Source organism: Anoplopoma fimbria, chromosome 2 (assembly GCF_027596085.1).
Source record: "Anoplopoma fimbria isolate UVic2021 breed Golden Eagle Sablefish chromosome 2, Afim_UVic_2022, whole genome shotgun sequence".
Taxonomy (NCBI): Eukaryota; Metazoa; Chordata; class Actinopteri; order Perciformes; family Anoplopomatidae; genus Anoplopoma; species Anoplopoma fimbria.
In genome coordinates this window covers 18,679,662-18,700,230 of record NC_072450.1, presented here as the reverse complement: position 1 = coordinate 18,700,230, position 20,569 = coordinate 18,679,662, and the positions used below count along the sequence as shown (strand labels likewise).

The following is a 20,569-nucleotide window of genomic DNA, read 5'->3' as shown; positions in this document are numbered from 1 at the left end:
CAGCTGCATGCGCACCGGTCAGACCAGTTTACTTTCCCCCTTGCCAGCTCAAAAAAGCAGTGCTGTCTATTTCCTCTGGTTTGTTGGAAAAGGCCACCCATGCCCCCACCCCCAGGGCACCACACATGCTCTACACCGCCTCTAGTGGGGGCTATTAACATAAACAGTGTTTTCAAAAGTATTGAATAATTGTGTGTATTGTAGCTTGCTTTTTTCACAGAAAATTTTGAATGATATACAAGAGTTAATCTGCTTAATAATGTCCACTCAGAAGCTTATGTGGGAAAAAAGTGGAAACAAATGTGTTTTTTAAAACTTTTTTTTGTTAGATGCAGATATTAGCTCACAATGTCTAGCTTTTTAGTCAGTAAACACATCATGACAAAGTGCTAGTTTTGAAGCGATATATGTTTTTTTGTTTTTCTTTAAAGAAAAACTTATAAACATAAACAAACATGTTAAAATGAGCCCATAAATAAATACTATGCAGGAGTTGTTGCTTACTGTTTGTAAACACAACATTCAAAGTTGGCCCCCTCCTAGCCCCGCTGCATGGCCCCTAACCGCGGTTTCTAGGACACAGCCCAGTGTACCACCGGCAGCATCAAATACTTTTGACGTTTTGGCCTGCTATATTTGCATTTTTGGGTTTAGCTTCCTAAACCATGCGAAGGGGCTACATACCAGCAAAAATATTTATAAAATACAGGCAGAGATAAGTTCAGACTCCGCCCCACACTTTAAGTATGCCATGATTGATGATCAAGAGGAATTACTTTTGTGTGAGTTTATGCATCGTTTTTTAAGGAAAAACATGTACAGTATACCTTCAATAAAGTTACATAAGATTTGTGACCAAGATCCTGTACATGTATTACAGATGAGAAATGAGCTTAACTTGACAGTTTTTCTACATACCTGCAAAAATATATTTTATATACTGCATTTTATTGTTATTCATTGACTGATATATCTGTCGATGCCAATATATCTGTGACTCACATAACTATTGATGTATTCGGTGTTATTTGTGACTCATCAGAAAGCCTGTTACACTGTTGGCTTTAATCATTTCATGTGCACCACATAAATCAGCTGAAATTCCTTTGAGATCTGAACCAATAGTAACTTGTTCTTTAGCCTACCTACCTTGTTTACTTACTAATCACACTAGTGTGTATTTGTGTCAGCACTCTCAACTCTGCTGTGTGTGAGATTTAAAGTTAGTTTTGCATCTTGCCGACATGGCTAACTTTCCCCCAAGTTTATCTGTGGGATTGCCCTTTTGGTCAAAAAGAAAAAAATCCCAATCACCCTTTAATTCATCACATGCTCAGTATTGACAAGTCATACCCCACACCTGGATACAAATAATTATCCTCTATTATGGAGATAATAAAGAGTGAATTGATTGTTTTTTTTTATCAATAAGGCTGTTTTTAAGAATGGCTTCCCAGAACAGCTAATACACAATGAGGAATACATGTTTTCAGCATGCGAGGAGTTCAGGGAATACAAAGGAAAAGCTGTAACAAAGGCACTCAGAATAGGAACGCTAGTCATACCACCTTTCGTGGTTGGTAAGGGACAGCGGGTTAATAGACGTCATAAAATGTCTTCCCATGAGATTCACATCAAAGGTGAGGAATGTTATGGCTTTTCCCGTAAGTTCTATCGAGCTCGGTTAACAATTGTAAGACCACAGATCTCGACATAGTTTATTTTTTATTTTTTTCATATTGACACCCACCAAAGCCTGGTCAATCATTAACCCTCTGGCTGCCCTGTGTGTAAACCTGGGCTTAAATAGCACTCTATTAATATTGACTCTGCTGTGTTAAGCAAACTTAGCGGCATGCGCTTAAAATGACTTGATTGCCTTGAAAGCTTGTTGATATCTGATGATGAAAGAAAAATACCGTAGGGGGGAAAACATCTGAAAAGTAAGGAAAAGTGTATTCAGAGTTCATAAATGTGCTGTTGCAAATAGGTTTAGGGAGTTTCTGTTCTGTCATAAACACACCAACAGATTGACTCTGAACTAAAATCTCACTTTAAAGCAGAAAACAAAGATAGATTTTCTCTTACTGTTTTGAATACCGACATAATTAACTCATTACTACTCAGTAGTGTTGTGAAGCATAGAGAGCATTGAAAGTATCATGAGGCTCAGTGTTTTGTAGTCAGAGCGTTCTTTATGGTGTCTTCACATGTTTAACATCAAACCCGATCTGTTCTACATACTTCATACTTCAGACAGTCAGTTTAGTTTATACAGCTTTGCTCGGTCGTTTGCCTGGTGACATAAAGGAAGCAAGCACATGATCATGCTTGACGTTTACGTTAATTTGCATTATGCACGCTCAACCAACCAAACCCTCAATGAGACACCAATATAAGTACCAAACAAATGGGTCAAATTGGTTAGATACTATCTGTCCAAGACTCTACTAATGTGAATATAGATACTGGGTAATAGTACCTCACTGCTTCTTGGGTCCTTGATTTTCACCTTGGGCCTTAAGTTCTGGCCCTTAGGATCCTGGGTCATCTTTGAATGCTGCACTTTTCTGGTTTTGTTCGTCATCAGGACCCTCTGTCGACAACGCCTCAGTGAGGTCTTGGAACTATATTGTTCAAACTGGTGAGATGCTGAGTGTAGACTGAGAAACCTTTTTAGGACTTCTGGAGCTGTACTTCTTGACTAATCTAAGAAGAGCTAGATGATTGTTTCATTGTGGATACAAAAAGCACTAAAGCAGTAAAAAAACTAGAAACACTTAGCAGATCCTTTCTAATTTACAGACAGGTATTAAGCCGTTTTAAGCATAACTGTTCTTCCTTACTACATGTGCCCTTTCAACATCCATTTAAAACTCACACAATCATGGAACAGTTAATAAATGTATAATATATTACCAAAGTATTGACAGCATGACCGTTAAAATGTGAAGAAAAGCAAACTCCTCTAACGCATAATGATGTAATATTGATTTAATGTCTTTTAAGTTGAATCCTACAATAAGATGTTTGTGAACAAGTGGCAAAAGAGGATTTTTTTGTTTGATTTTTCTATTAATGAGTTAAACGTAAACCCTGATTAATGATACTGGATATACATTTCTCACATGTTCAGTGTAAGGGTTAAGTGCTGATAGATTTATTGTGTGTGTGTGACACTTTGTGTCTTGACAAAAACAAAAGCAGTGATCCAAATTACTCATACCTCCTTAACTTCTTTTAAATCTGTTTGTTTAATCATTAACACTAACCAAACCTCAGTAAAAGACTAATCAGGGCCAGGTCAAATATCACCTCCGCTGGTATTTACTGCACACTTCTGACTTTGTTTTGGCAAAAAATCAATATATGAGTAGTTCAACCTGTTGAAGCTGTAGCTCTTATCTTTATAATGAAGTGTCAATTGTATGTGATTTCTTTCCTCGTCAGTGTTGCGGCCTTAAACAATTAATTGCGTTTCAAGGGTTGTTTTTGCTCCAATTTCTTTTTCTACAATCTTTACACTTCATAAATATTTTGTCCTCCACACAAAAGCTTATGTCGACATTTTTTGTAATCTGTGTGTTATTCTTCGATAATATTATAAAACATCCTCAAATTATCAGAAAAAAAAGAATAGTATCTCCATGAATCTTAATTTTAATGCTATATTTCTGTCACTTGATATCTTTGACTTACTTTACTCATTAGTCATACTCATACTGCTATTTGGGTTGCATTATAGGTCATTTGTGGATGTTTTAAGCAATTTTGTACAGTATGTGCTATATAGCACACTTTTTATGATCTTTAAGTTATCAGCAAACCCCGGTCAGTAATGCTCATGAAATGGAAGCAGATATTTGCTTTCCCTGAAGCAGCCACAACACTTTTCGGCTGTTAAGAGGTATTACTTTGAAAATCCACAAAGTGGAACAAGATGTGGTATATTTTGCAGAGATTACGGTTTCTGTTTCATTTCTGTGTGTCAAGCTGGATGGAAGCGTTTCAGCGATTCAACTGCAGTTTCACCGACAGTAGAAGTAATTTATAGTTTAGTATAGTATTTCTATTAGTAAATCTGGAGATGGCGTTTGTCCTTATAGGCCAAAATAAAGCAGAAAAGACGCTTTTTCAGATTTTGCTGGTTTGGTGTTGACACAATGACTTCCTATTTGGAAGGTCGAGTGCAGGAGACCATGATGCTTGATGCTTTTACCTCCAATCATCGCATGGAGGTTTTCTCACATTCTTCTGCGAAAAGCCAAAAGCACCTGTGAGATCTAACATCCACCCCTTGTGTTTCTCTCCATAGCAAGATGATTCTGAACTAAGACATTAATTATTTAGTGTGGTGGATTTTGGCTGATGGGAGGCTTTCCATTGGCAGATGAAAAGCAGTAGTTAAATAGTCAGGAGCTCATAAATAGGCTGTACATACTGTGTTATACACTGCCAGGGTATTTACTGGCACCAAAAGAGGGAAAGGGGGCACCTCATGTTTGACCTGTTGATCTGTCATTTATTATAACACTTTATATGAAACCAATAAATTGTCTATATTAAATCCTATATGCACATGCATGAGGCCACATCTGCCTACCTGCGAATAGGAATCAGCGTCTATGAGGTAAATAATCTTTGAAACCAAAAGAGATAGTGATTTGAGTTGAGTGACTCTCCCCTCTCTCATTATCCCCTTCCTTCTGCAGCAGTTGACATGTCGTGTTGTTAGAAATGTGAATTATGCTGTTAACGGCTGACAGGAGTTAGCTCATGTATCATCTTGCTATGTTGTCTTTTTTTTGCGCCATTTGATTCTGCTGATCAAATTACAGTTGGCAACCCAACATTTAATGCAACAGTCTTGAATTTGAATTAGGTCTAATATGCCAATTGGTATAAGCAGCACAGATAATACCGTTGAGTAGCGCCTTGGTCTATTGCTACAGGACTCAGGTCTGCATGTCAATATGTTCGATACCCCAGCTGACCAGTTAATCTTTGTCCTACTACCCCAATAGGAGGAATGAAAAATGTCAAGCCATGGATGTTTTGAGACACTGCCACATGAGCCGCGGATGAGACTGTCTTTGTTGACTTTTATCATACCTGTCATATCACAAGGTCTCCTCATAGAGGCTCATACAGAGCTGTATTTCATGAACTTCAAGAATGCTGAATACCTTTGACATAAAGTAGTCAAACAATCCATCCTTCGGCCTAATGGTTGTGGTATCTCAATATCCTGTGTTTTCATTTTTCTTTTCTGAGTCATCTGCTGCTTCCTTGGCAGACTGGCAGTGCTGGAACGATTTCCCCTCGCATCCTTCTATTGTTGTCATTTTCTCTCGCTGTCTTTTTTTAAGTAAGACTGACGGGTTTGGAAACTGAGAGAGATCACTGGTAGGGCCAAGGCTAAAGGAAAGGATGACAGATTATTGTAGCAGATTACTTTTCAATTGAAGTAGCACCTTTGTCGTTTTATTGTTAATTTGTCAGGTGATGGTACTGTATTGTTCAGAAAAATGAAGGTGTCATTGAAGGGGGCGCTAACCAACAGTCTCATGAACCCAAGCACCAAACTTTAATCTGGACAGAGGTTAATCTTTGTGGAACTCATTCATGTGTCAATTTATCTACTTAACTTACTAGGAACAATCTAATAGATTTTACTGCAACATTTTGGACTCTGACTTTATTTGCATGAAATCCAGCTTTCTTTAATATTATTTGTTGAGCACAATGGTTTTTTTGTTTTACTTTGTTAATACTGAACCTTCTATTGTTCCAATCACAGTATCAAAGAACTTGAAAACTGAGTAAATAAACAAGAATGTTACGAGTATAATAATAGTATTATAATGATATAAAGCTTGGAAACCATTAAGATAAATAGACTTATGTATGTATGTTGGATGAGGATTAATTATTAAAGTTGTTAAAAGTTGGTTTTCACGTTGAACTCAAATCAAACTCTGTCGAAACAGGTAAATCCCTACCGTAAAAATCTACAGCATGACACGACTGGTCACAAGATCGCTAACTGCATAAACTTTTATCACATTCTGCTTAGCTCCTAAATACGTTATGGTCCTTTTAACCTTGTGTCAAGTTTTCCTGCCGCATTGTTATTTAAAATCAAAGGTCACGTTTGCTTCTCGCCCCCGCACACAGTGGAATCTCTTGCCTGAGGACAAGTCAAGGCAAGTCAAGGTTAACTGGGTCTCTCTTTAATAGCTTTACATAAATTTATGTATTTTTTTGTCGTCCATTTTGTCCCTTTTTCATTTTGGCTGCCGATGTTATTTTTAATTCCTTGCTCTTATTAAAGACAGGCAAAGTAACTAGGAAAAGCATCATCTTTGTTTATTTTAATTATCAATGACATTCTCGTTGTATTAATCATTGTATCATTGTATTGTAATAACAGCAGTACATTGTGTCAGTAATATTTTCTCTGTCTCCCTCTTGCCACTCCTTCATGCTTCAAACTTTGGCAGAGAGGAAGGTTTTTTTTTTGATGAGTTAAATAAGTCATCATAAGCAAGCCACAACCTGCTATAATAGGCAAAAAAACTTAACTGCACACCTTGTAGGCTAGCAGCTCTTAAAAATGACTTTTTGACTCCAGCAGTGGTGTTTTGAGAAATAGAAAGTACTTCCAACAGGAGCGGTATGGTTACATTTTTACTTGATTAGACAAAAGACTGTAACAAGAATCTCATACAAATCTATCTGACCCCAAAATGAGTTCTGCTACCTTTTCCAGTAATACTGTCTAACAAAAGCCAGAACAACAACTTCATTCAGTTTTGTGGTAGCAGCATTTACTAATTCTTGACCACATTTCTCCCAGTCTGCTCTGGGTTTTTCCTGAGTAATCAGTAGACATTCCAGATCCTTATTTAGACTTAATGCCAAACCTTCTCAAGTAATTAATGTCTGAAGCCATAGGTTCAGTCTTGCTCCAGGAGGTGAGGTTGAGGTACACATTGTCAGAAATCTGGAAAATGGCAAGTCTGAAAGAAGTAAAACTTGCTAAATGAGGACAGAAATACTGTTGGTTTACAAAATGTTGATGTTTCTAGTCCTTCATTCTTACACTTTACTATTCAATTGAGAATTTCTGAGTGCCGCAGAACTCAAACAGACCTAGTCAACATTAAATGTTGGCCCAATGCCAGTTTTTATCTTTTAATTCCCACTTTGTTATCAATAGTCAACAGCTGTCATCAGAAATCAGTCCGCAAGGTTTCCAGATAAAGAGCCACAGAATATTTTTAAATTATGCTCGCTGTGATTGTTGATGCACTGCAATCACGATCGTATGCTCAACCCTATTAATTGTATTTCTTGCGTAATAGCTTGGACAGTCACTTGGCCATTATAGTTCTCCGTTTGTGAATACCTGACACTTCAGAAATCGTAAGCATTGTTATTTCATCTCTTTCTTGCAAAGAGATCAATGAGAAGACTCATATCACTCTCATGTCTGCACAGTAAATATAAAGCTACATCATAGCTTAGCTCAAAGACTGGAAACAGAAAAAGCAAAGCCTGGCTCTGTCCAAAGATAACCAAATCAGCATACCAGCCCGTCTTAAACTCACTTATTTACATGACATGTATTGCTTGTTCAGTACGCCCAAAAGCCAACGTGTAAAATCGTCAATTTTATATTCTACGTAGGGGGCTTCGTCATGCTGGACTATTTCTTGGCTTGAAGCAGTACCTTCCCGAAATCTCAGCTGGTTGCCTTGAAACGAAATAAACAAACAAGATATAACACATAAAATTGAGAGTCAGAGCCAGGTCAGTGGTATTAATATTAACTGGTGTCTTGTTAGCACATGTGGATTGGGCAAAAGGATTTGCATAAAATGGGAATGAAAACCACCAAAAATGCGGTTAGCTTGGCAGTTTGGTGATGTCACACTGTCGATGACTGATTGCGTGCGTTGTTGCTAAAGGCTCTTCCTGTTGCCTCAGCACTGTTTTCTTGAGAGATGGACAGAAACACCAGTATTGGCACATCAAACGTATCTGTGAACAGCTGATTTATATTGTAGGGTGTGTGTGTGTGTGTGTGTGTGTGTGTGTGTGTGTGTGTGTGTGTGTGTGTGTGTGTGTGTGTGTGTGTGTGTGTGTGTGTGTGTGTGTGTGTGTGTGTGTGTGTGTGTGTTTGCGTGTGTGTGTTTGTGATCTCCTGTTAGTCATTTAAGGAACTTCCCGTCACCAGTTGGACATTCGTGAGAAAGCAATTTTTTGGGGGGGTGTATTTATTCGGATGCATGTGTGTGAGTTTGTGTGTGAGTTGCCCTCTGTAAATACTTTGAATTCCTCTGCTTTTTGAAGTCACGCTTTCATGTTAAACTCAGTGTCTGTTCAATCCTTTTGAAACTCAAAGCCAAAGGCAGATGTGTTTTAGAGAGAGGCTACGCTGAGCCAGAGCTTTACTATATTTTTCCCAGTTGTATTCATTTCAAATAACATAAATCAATCCTGTTGCACTGCTGTGAGGCTGTTAAATCCGACTGACAACCAACTTTGTTTTTAAACCACAGGAGCCTCAGTGGTCTGTTTTGTAAAGTCAGGTTAGTGGTGGGTGTTTGTTGAGAGCAAGTCATGTAAACTGATGCCTGGTCGTCGTTCATGGCCACTTTAGGATTGGCTGTCTGAGAGAGCTACATGTTTGAGCCTGGTGGGACACAAATTACTTTCACTTTTTCAAACGACTCTGTAGAAAGAATAAAACACATGAGCCTTTTTTTTAAATTAACAGAACTGAAAGATTATTGGGAAATGTTTACATTCGTCTTTTTATTTGAGGTTGACCTAATTAAAAGCTGCAGACACGTATTTTTCACTGCCACTGCTACTGTATGAGCACATCTTTTTAAAGGCAGCTTATATCAAATATCTATCTAAAAAGAAAATCAACCGAACATCAAAAATGTGCGGTTAAAGTGATTGTTATCATTTTATACTGTACTGTAATATACTACTGTGGCTACATGTTATTCAACAGGTACAACTGTGATTTCACACATCCTGTGTGTGGTAATTCCCGTCTGTGTGGTAATTCTCGTCTGTTTCGTCATCATCAGACAATCTTAGCAAGATTATGACGGTCCCATGATCCTTCCCGAATGCAATTCGTCAAATGAAATGATGATACTGCCAGTTACACATGTGCAGAGCAACAAATGTAGGACTTTTATTTCAACATCTTTGTGTCATCATGTCTGATGTTATCATGTGGTATTTATTAGTGACAGGCTCTACAGTCGGTGACCTGGGTTACCCTTGTGGCTGATTTTATGCTGTGAGTTTATATGAATTAAAGAATGTATATCAAGCACTTAAAGCGCATTCACACATGTGCTAAATAAAGCTGCAGAAAGAATATGTGGCATAAAGCTATGTAAAGCTACATTGATAACTTAAATAATGACTAGGTTATCTATGGAAGCCCATTTGCGTCACTATGATGAACAAAAATAATAATGAGAAACTTTCTCAAAAAAATGACTTACTATCTCATAATTGTGACTTACTATCGCATGATTATTAGATAGTATCTTATAACTATGAGATAGTAAGTCATAATTATAAGATAGTTCACAGCTAATTAATGGAACAGCAAATGAATGATCCAGTATGTCTAGGTCAATATATTACTAATTAATGAGAGCTGGGAGGAAATTGGGGGGTTTTGCTGGGTGTTATAACAAAATCAGGCAGCGTTGGAAGCCTTACAGGCAGGTCATGCATTTGCATCTCATCACAATACCTGCAGTTGGCCCATTTCATTCTGTTTATCACTGCTGTTACGAGTTGTTGTCACGAGTTGTGGCTTTTCTTGTATTCAACCTTTCCCATCTGCCGCCTGTTATTGAAGTAGAAGACGTAACGCCAATGGGATGTTTTCATTTCATCACTCTCGTACGCTCACCCCGCCTCCGCAAACATTCATGTTCATCATTCATGCTGTCAGTCCACTTTTACAGTATGCATACTTCTTCACCAAGTGTGTCCAGCTTGTTAAGTCACTCTCAGTTGCCAGTTTATTAAGTACACCCAGCAATAACTCCTGATATAAAGCCTACCTTCGGGAAGATTCTAATGTTCAGTTTTTGATGAGGGGTCGATTCAAATTTGTGATTATTTTTGAGGCTGCAGTTTGTGCTGCTGTTGAATTATATTGGGTAATACTGAGAATAAATATTTAGTCTACCTTCATTGATGCTGTAAATTTCACCAAACTAACCTCAATATTCGAGTATGGTGATCTGAATTTCTGGCATTTTGGGGATGACTATTTGTGGTGTTAGGAAGTAATAACATAGAAATGAGTAATGTAAATATGCAAATTAGCTCAAAGATAAGCTCACATTTGTGTCACTAAATGCAACATTTAAGATCAGGAAACTTCAATGTAAGTAAGTATTTAAAATTCTAGGCGATATCTATCACATATTACGATATGATCATATATATCAGCCAACATTAGTTTTAAACATAAAATTGATGTAAACAAAATGTATGATACGGCTCCGTAAAATTTGATCATTTAAGAATAAGTGACCAAAAGGCAATTTTTCAGATGAATAATAAAAAAAAATCTAAATTAAAAAATGTATCAGCCGGGCTCTATTAATGATATTGAAATTGTATATTTTGCCATTTTAGTGATCTAAAATAGTTCAGTGTTCTATAATACACTTATTCTTTCATTAGCTTTTTATTAATTAAGCTTGAATGCATTCTCATATTGTAAAGAGTATTATTTGGGGTATGTGTGTTGTCTGTTAGTAGTTGATGGTGTAAAATAAGATAATATGTGGTGGTGACATTTTACAGATGATGATTCAGATTTTGCCAAACTGTTTTAATGTTGTTTATGTAATATCCTGCCTCTTTGTATTGCCCAGTTCCTCTTTCTCAGTTTGGATAACGCTGTTTTACTTTCTAACTTTTTCCACACAATCTCACGAGAGATTCAAACGCTCAAAAGACTTGTCCCCTGATCCGTGTTGCTATGGAGTCCCTGGCAGCCTTCATGTAGGCTTGGCTGTAAACATTTCAGGGTTGTTGTACATGGTTTGCTGCAGGTGCCAGCCCCTTCACGGTTTCTTTTTTTCCTTTGCTTCTTGGAATAATCTCCAAATGTACTGAGCTTGACCTTATCACTTTTTGTTCAGCCCCACCAAGTTCAACAAATGAACATTGTGAACCTCTGTAGCCTGAATTTTTTAACCCATACGCAGGTTATTTTATTGCTTCATTTCTGCCTGAGAGGATTCTACAAGACAATGCCACTAACCTGTTGAGCAAGTACAGAAAGGGGTCTGGGAGCACAGTAAACAAGACGGGGAGAGTGAGAGAGGTAGGTGGAGTGGAGGAGGGGGACAGAAGGGGGGTTAAATCAGTCACTCAGCCAAAAAAACACTGCCACGCCCCAGGTGCCAGGGCTAGTAAGAGCAAGCAGCAGGAATGTGAGGGAAATGAATGGGAGTGTAAGTCCTGCCATTCACATGGTGAGTGCTTTCTTTTTTCACCTATAGCCTGCACTACTTACCATATCAACATATCACATGGTATGGTGAGGGTACAAAGAGCAAAACATATTTGACTGTTGGCTGGCTCCAAAAATATCTAACTTTAGGCAAGATTTTTGACGTTAAACTTGGATTTGAAGTGGATGTGGTTAGTTTATCCTTCTGTTTACATTGAACGTTAGTGTAAACTCAATTTGTGAAATGGTTAATGAGGATAAACACTTTTCAACTCAGTTGTTAGTCATCAAAATGTATTGATAGCATAGGTAGAACTAATTAAAACTGACCACATGAGCATGGTGTCTGTCAGTGTAAATGTTTTTGGTCAGGCTTTAATCTGTTATTATGATGATCACAGACGGAAAGTAAATTAAAGGTTTTCCTCAGTGGTCAGTGGTCTACACAACATGACTGCAATCTTAAGTTAAACTCAAAACATCACGTGGTTCCCAGCTAACAAGGCTGACCAATTAGTTGTTAAATCGTCTACTGTGTGAAAGGAACAGTGTTTTGTCACCTGTAAATAAAGAATAGCTCTCTGTCTGCTTACGAAGAAGCATTTGTACCACAAGAAAAATAAAAATTCTGTCTTTGAAAACGTCAGGAGACTGTGGAAACACTTTGAACAGGCCAGCCAGTGATTCGAGACCACTGCTCTGAGAGAAGAGTACATATTTTCTGTCTGTGCGGTTGGTAATCTGTTTACTGGAAGTGCTGCTCACTCAGAGCACATGTTGCTGCATGTGCAGTCAGTCAGTGAGCCCCAAGAAGACTGTTGAGTTAGAGTGTAAATGCAGGGGCAGAGAAAGTGTTTTTGTGGCGGTGCTGGGGGGGCGTTTGTGTGCATGTGCATGCATGTGATGCGATTTTTGTTTGGAGAACTTAGCAAATAACCAGCAAAACCACACTAGAGTCCTGTGTGTATGTGTGGTTCAGTGTGAGTTATATGAGTTTGCTGAGTCCAGATTTAAGCTCCCTTTCTGGGAACCAGCATTCCCTGCTCTTCTAAAGCGAGCTGTAGGAGACTGGAGGGCTTTGGGAATGAAGAGGCATGGGCTGGTTTCAGTATGTCCCAGGTTTGTCTATTGTACACAGCGAGTGGTAACAATGGGAGGGTTAAGTATCTGATATACACACCGAACCCTGGGACTCAGCTGCAAGTAATTAAAGCTGGCAGTTGGCAGAGAAGAGAGTCAGGCGACTGTAATGGCCGCTCTTAGTTCAAACCATAATATTTGGATGATGAATCAGGCTGCTAGTAAAAGTGTTGTCATGCTGTTGACCCAAGGCTTTCTACCCTCCCCATGTCCTGCTGGGCCTGAGAGAGGCACAGAGAGGAGAGAGAAAGGCTTTGTACAACCCTGCTGCCTGTTTGTAATGAGATGTGCTGTTTATTCAGTTTGCCACAGCCTTTGCTTTTACCTCAGTAGTCTCGTTGTTTTGTGCTTTCTTTTTACATTTGGTTCGGTCATCCTCAATGTCTACTCAGAGACCAGAGTTGCCATTTTAGCTTCAAAGAAACCAACAAATCTTGTGCGAGGACATCCATAATCTATAAAAGTCAGATGCCTCATGTCTCTTCGTCGCAGCCTCTGTTCGCATCACAGGTGGGAGACAACTAAGACGCGAGGACAAGTGAGGAAAGGAATCGAGGATGTTCACTTGAGACCTAAGAAGTGCCAAATATCTCTACTTCTGCTGCATCGATTTTGTTTCTGTCCATTGTTTACAGAGTTGCAATGCTAAATCGGTGGAGCTCTTTTTTAGAACTATTAAGGTCATTGTCGTTTTAAAGGACTGGTTTGTAGGATTTAGTGGCATCTAGTGGTGAGGTTGCAGATTGCAATCAACTGAATACCCCTCCACTGAAATACACCATCTTGGAGAGGACAAGCAAAAGTGTAGCATGATTCTTTCATGTGTAGCCAACGCACAGTTCTGCAGTAACAAGCGATGTGAACCAGTTTAGCATCAGAAATGAGGTTTGACTTATCCAGCATTGTCACCATAGATGTAGCCTTGTATCATAGGTATTTCCTTGTCACTTGTCAGGTTTGTTGCCAACAAGGTAGCAGGTAGACCTTTGTTCTTAAAATTGCGTAAGAGTTGTGCTGTACCTTAGTATGTAACACTGGAATTACGACATCAACATGAAATAATATTAAATAGAGAAATTGTATGAGTTGGTGATTGAACTGACGAGTTTAAATAATGATTCTCATTTGACGTACAAAAGTTGTAGAGTTCCTGTTAATATGTCACCTGATCATCTCTTTTATTTGTTCCCGCCTCTCTGAATAGAATCAGCGTATGACCTTCTTCCCAGAGAGCTACAGCTGCCTTCCTCCACTCAGCAGAGCCCAAAAGTCATGAGTCAAAAAAGCGGCGGAGAGGCAGGGCCTCCCCCTTCAGCTGCGCTAGCATCAGGTAGGATCATGCTCCTTTTATCTCTATTTCTCCTCTGTGAGCAGGACTGATTAGACTCCACTTAAAAAAACAAAACACATGTTAACAGTCAGTACCTGTAGGCAAACAAACACTTGCATACGACAGGAAAGCTAATTAGTTAATCCATCTGTGATCACCTGTATGTTGTGGTGTCTTGCAGCAACAAAGTGTTGAAATATGGGTCAGGTTTATATAGTGTTTAGACCTCTCTGCCCTTTTCCTTTGTGATACAGACTATAACATAGATAAATGGTTTAAAACTTACACAGAACCCAGCATTGATGAGAGGGCCCAATGGAGCTTATTATTACATATACTTTTTGAGAGAATTAGGAAGCTTTGAGTGGCTGTAATCACCTTGTTGACCATTTTGCATTTCCAAGGTGGAGCTGATTGTTCACAGGAGAAAAACACAATTGCAGAGAATCTCACAAGTCCAGAAATACGATATTAAAATATATAACATTTAGGTTTGGGCAGTTTTTTGTGGTTGATAAGCGTTTTGAACTCACACTGTAGCAGCGAGTCATCTTAGAAATGAATCGCTTTTCGATCATTATGCTTGCAGTGGGGTCAGACAGAAAAGGGTCACTCACAATGTTTTAAAAACTTTGGTTTGGTGCATTTTCGAAGAATTTGTCCGGCTTTATTCTGACATAAAACATGGCAAAAGAACAAAACATAATGAGTTTACAGAACAGAACAGAGGACATATGGGTTGGAGCATATTAAAGAATTATCTGTATTTCTTAGAAATCAGAGCTTGTGCTTCGGTGAAGCTTTTAGTTTGATCCCTCTAATTTTCATTTTGCATTCTTTTGATACATAGTTTTGTCCAAAAACAAAACTTTAACAACAATTAACAAATAATTGGCAAATAATTAAAGAAAAATAAGAAATGTTAAGGGCAGTGGTTGAGATTTACCATTAAAAAGCACCAAAAGAAGTATAGAGAAAAAGAGCTCCACACTCTTGTCACTGGTTTTACATATATACATATATGGTTTCCTTTCTCCCGCATTCAGAGCTATTTAAAATGTTTTATTTTCTTTGGTCCCAATCCATTTCTGAAAATTCCCCAAAAGCCATTAGAAGAGTTTCAGTAAATCCATGGACTGGCTCCGTTACAGCCACTTGCAGCGCTCTAACATGGTGCAAAAAAGTGACTGAAAGACAATGAAATTAAGTTTATTTTACTTTACATGAAACTGTTAGTTTTATTGAAAACTACAATAACGTCATCTGGCTTTTCATTTTTGTTTCAAAAGAAGTTTCTTTAAAGCTGGAGTGCGGGACTTTTACATATTAATGAACGTCCGTTACATGTGGTGCCTGTGGTGACTTTCTCTGGCTGGTGAACGCATGCCTGCAGGTGAGCTCAATGCATCTCCCCCGACCACACGAGTGCTTTCATAAAGTATCCCCAGTTTTTTTTTTGTCTGGAGCATCAACTCCAGAAACCTTTCTAGGGTGCTTCTTAGGATTGTTCTCCATAGCGTTCGTCATACTCCTACCTGCTTCTCCTGGTCTCTCTCTCTTACATTTACTCTCACCAGAGAGGGGAAGATAAAAGTTATGCATTCCAGCTTTAAACTGACTTCATTTTTAATTCGAGTTTTCAGCAGAACAGTAATATAAAGACTTTTTTATTTATTTACAGCACTGTTTTAAAATCCTTCTTGTAGTGCAAAGACTATACTAGAGGGAAAACACTAATAGCCCGCCTCTCAACATCTGACAGCATTTGGTCATAAATTTGGGTTGCTATTGTATGTTTCTGACTTTGATCATAATATACTGTATGTGTTTGTGTTTTGATACTTGCTCAAAATGACACTACCTCCATACTGTGTATGTGCCTCTTTTTCTTTCTGACTGTGTGTCTTGCAAACTAATGAGTCACCACACAATCCAGAATTTCAACAGCAGTTTAACTCCTTTTTACCATCTGCAATTTAACCAGACTTTTCCCCACTCTTCATCTAGTTCATTGTAACTATTTGAATGCTTTTGAAATTACAGTGTATGTCAGCATGCTGGAGCAACATTTTTTTGACAAACAAAATAACCTGTGTTATAATTCTTTCTAAAAAATCTGAATACATTTTTTACTGCTCAGCTCTTATTGCTCATTCGCTGTCTCATTTTTATATTCCAGGAAGTTCCCTCTGAAGCAGGGAGTGTCTGCATATAAAATGGTCTGCAGTTCTCTGCTTCATAGGTCAGAAGCTTGTTTATTTTGTCTCTGTGGCTACGTTCAGTCCCAACGAAATTATCATTTGTAGCAAAAAATAAAAAATTGAAAGTAAAAGCTCCAATAATTGGCATGCATCATATTGTACACATTAGGGTTATAAACTTCCCTTTACATTTCATAATTTTCGGCCAATTTTGCAGTTGAACATAAACAAAACGCTAATAATAATGATGAATGAATTCATTTTTTTTTCATTATTTACAAGCATTTTAAGTCTTATTTCATTTTTTTTAAATAGGGGGGACTGCTCACCTCTCATCTCTTCTTTGGCCCCTTTTTAGCAACACCTATACTGTAAATTTACAAACCCTAAGATATCATCAGCACCACAGACACACACACTTAAAATCCAATGAAAAGGGGGAAATTTTTAATTGGATGAATAAAATAAAAAAAAGCTAACCAAAGGCGAAAAATAAACTATCATAAACAAATTTTGCTGCTTAAATGGGACTGCTAGCCAACCCTGGTTGAGAGGCCTTTATTCACTGTCTAATTATTTGCACTGTAGATGCCATGTCCTCCTCTATGACCATGGAAGGCCCCCGCAGTGCTTTTTCCACCTCTTCCAGCCCCACCATGCATTCCAGTGCTTCAGCCAGTGACCAGAACCCAATCCACAGCGGCAATGTTGACCTGGAGGACGCCAGGAGCAGCCGAGTGGTTCCAGAGGTTGTTGGAGCAGAAGGTGGGAACGTTAACGGCAGCGGTGGCGGTAACTGCAGGAGTAGCGGTGAGCTAGGAGGAGTAAGAGGCGTAACATCCCAGGAGGCACAGCAACATCATCAGATGACCCCATCTAAGCGCCGCACTGTCCTCAACATCTCTCCACCTCCACAAGACCTGTTTGATGACAGCCGGATGTCTTGCCAGGATGAAACATCCCTGGACTCAGAGCAGAGTAACAGCATCTGGATGGAAGACTCTCTCTCCAACTTCAGCATCAGCTCTGTCTCTTACAATGACAACACAGAGGTGCCACGAAAGTCACGCAAACGAACCCCTCGGCAGAGGCCTGGTCCTAAGTCTGCAGGACGTGGGGAAGCCAGCATGGACGTGTTCGATGCAGACAGTGCCAAAGGTCCACACTTTGTCCTGTCACAGCTAGGCCCCGACAACAAGACTGGATCCAAAGGAAGGTGTGTGTCACTTGTAAATCTATTTAGTTTGAAATACAACTGAGTTTGACCTGTTTGATCCGACTGTTCAAGTCATGCCCTTCTACATCTCAAGAAGGTTGACAGAAAATGAATCACTAACTAGTTTCATAATTCATTAATCATTTCATTAACATTTCGTGGTTCCAGCTTCTCAAATGTGAGGATTTTAAGTTTTCCTTTGTAATATATATATATATTTAATTTTCTTTTGATTTACTCATTAACCACTGTTTTTCCTGTAATCTGTCACCCAGTGGTAGTTGCCCACTTCTTAAGTAGGTACTTCATTCTGTGTTACCATTGTCTGAAAGGTCTTTGTGTATACTCTCATACAGCTCTCAACCTGTCAGAATAGGTAATATTAGGAAATCACACATTGCACAACAGATGTCAATTTTCAACAAAGTATTCTGGCTCTGAATTTCCCATAATGCTTTGACTGAAGAAGAGCGGTTAGATCAGAGCGGAGGGAGGGGCAGGATACTGAAGTACAAACAATGGTCAGCCACAGTGAATCATGGAGCCTCTCTGAAAGACAAAGGATAAGCAGACAAGATTAAATAAACAGATAACCCTGAACGCTTGAAGAGCAGGGGATAGAATATGCTTGGTTGATGGAGGGCCTGTTAACTTTGCATTGCTCAGAGCATCATGGGGGGTGGAGGGAAGGGGGGGCTCTGAGCAAATAAGAACAGGGTAATAATCTGTTAAAGCAAGTTCCAGACATTCTGTGCTTTTTCCACCACCACAATACCAGAAGATGCCAGCTAGTTTGTACCAACTTAAATAAAATTGCTATGAAATGTTAGAATTAGAAATAATCTGCTGGTGTCTCTGTCAAACTGGTCTTTGTAGCAGCTCTAATGATCCTCAGACAACGAGCCAGAAAGGAGGAACTCTTTCGATGCAATACCCACAGAAGAGTGAGGGGAAGGAGGTGAAGATACTCGTCCAGCCAGAGACTCAGCACCGAGCCCGCTATCTGACTGAAGGCAGCAGAGGTTCAGTGAAGGACCGCACTCAGCAGGGCTTTCCCACCGTAAAGGTAACTGTTCAAACCCTGACACAGCCTCTTTAATGAACTATGTAGTCCATTTTAATGCCCTTGTTTAAGGTTAAGTTAATGATTGGGTTTCTGCTAGAGGCTAGAGTGTTTTAGATTTGCTATTCTTAAAGCTATAGGCGCAGTGGGGCAAATAAAATGTCAAATTAGTTTGAGGTTGAAGGGTTAAGGTCAGCGTGGCAAAATTTGGAAAGTGTCTTTTTATGTAGAGACTTAATATGCTCGGTATTGGATGCCTGAATCAAATTGTATTTCCCCTCAAATGGAAAGTTAATACTGATAACTTTTCAAAGCCCGGTCCGATCCAGTACTTGTCTTATATCTGCTCTTTTATAGTATTTTGTATTGTATATGTGGAGAGAGATTTTAGAACTGTTGAGTCAGAAGGCTTGAATAGTGATAGTGTGCCCACTATATAGGAGGTGATCATGCGGAGATGATTTAGGGCATGGATAGGTGTGATTTCTACCTGATTACTCTTTGTACTGTCAAGGCTTGTGAAGAGCATGTGGAAAAGGATGAAAATAACAGGCATATAAATTAGAAACAGAAGTTAACAGCAGAAGATAACAAACACATGTTAGCTTTTAAAAGGCTGACGGGATTGCGCAAGAAGATGTGCTGATAATCAAGCTAAGATTACAGCACACATGAAGCTTAATTGCTCGATGAAAAGACCCGAAATGCACTTGGGCAACACTTTGAGATAATCTGCTGGACAGGTAGAGAAGCATCTATAAAAAACATGTTTTATAATGCATATATGGCTTTTCTTTTGTTTTTACTTACACAGCTGGAGGGAGTGAATGAGCCAGTGGTCTTGCAGGTGTTTGTGGGCAACGACACTGGGCGTGTCAAGCCTCATGGATTTTATCAAGCTTGCAGGGTGACCGGCCGCAACACCACAGCCTGCAAAGAGGTGGACATTGATGGCACAACTGTCATCGAGGTGTCCCTCGATCCAAGCACCAACATGACACAAGCGTATGTACTTTTTTTTAGATTGAAATAGGGTAGTTTTTGTGATAAATATTACTCCAACAAATTTCATCTTAATATATCCAACCCCAAACAGAACAAGTATAGCTTTTATGTTCCCAGTTGTACTTCACAGAAAACTCAAACCAATTGCTTAATAAAGAGATTTGCATAGTGGATAAATACTTTATTAACCCCATTAATGTTGAGCAGTAACTAGTTTAGCAAACTATGTTAAGTTGTTGTTTGAACTGCAAGTTTTCCTGGCTAACATAATCTCTCTGTTCAGGGTGGACTGTGTCGGGATCTTGAAGCTCCGTAATGCTGATGTGGAAGCTCGTATTGGCGTGGCAGGATCGAAGAAGAAAAGCACACGAGCTCGACTTGTGTTTCGGGTCAACATCCCCCGTCCAGATGGATCAGTGCTCATACTACAAACTCCCTCTTCTCCAATCCTGTGTAGTAAGTCAATCTCCTTGTGTTTGACTGTGAACAATTCAGAAATCCTAGTATACTAGTTCATTATAACAAACCAGTTTCACTATAATAACAAGAAGCAAAACAGACGGCTGATCTGTAATTTACATAGTTTATATGACAATGACAGTGTGTAAGGATCCCCTCAGGTTCAAGTGTTATTTGATAACTTGTAAAGCATGACGGGTGTGGTTGGTTTCATAAACAGGAAAGACGCTTAGGGCCATAAGAACATTTCTGTGTAAGTCGATTTGGCAAAACTGTTTCAGAGAGACAGGGGAGAAAGGGAAGGAAAGGACGAAACAATAGAGGTGTGTAGACTTATTTTGTTTACACAGAGTTAACATGCAATCCACGGAAATATCTTTCCACAAAACCCCAAAAGATAGTAATACCCCTTGGCATCTGTACCTGTGTGTGTGTGTGTGGAGAAGTGAAAAAGACTCATAAATTGTGTTGGCGAACACAGCGGCTTGTTTTGAGCTTCAGGTTGTTCAAAGTTCGTATTGCCATTTTGAAAGCCTATGAGAAATATCCAGTATTTCAGCTGTATAAAAAAAATTAACGTTTTCTTATTAGATTGCAGGCTGTCGGGAGACATATCACTTATATAAACTACTAG

The 20,569-nt window shown here is 38.9% G+C and overlaps 1 protein-coding gene across 1 annotated transcript in view; it reads left to right on the top strand.

Moving 5' to 3' along the window:
• The window catches only part of nfat5b (nuclear factor of activated T cells 5b), a 32,004-nt gene that overhangs the window by 550 nt on the left and 10,885 nt on the right, over nt 1–20,569 (top strand). The window contains 5 exon segments of the mRNA XM_054612638.1: nt 13,866–13,991; nt 16,781–17,408; nt 18,285–18,474; nt 19,286–19,476; nt 19,760–19,932. Of these exon segments, the coding sequence (XP_054468613.1) occupies nt 13,866–13,991; nt 16,781–17,408; nt 18,285–18,474; nt 19,286–19,476; nt 19,760–19,932 (1,308 nt within the window).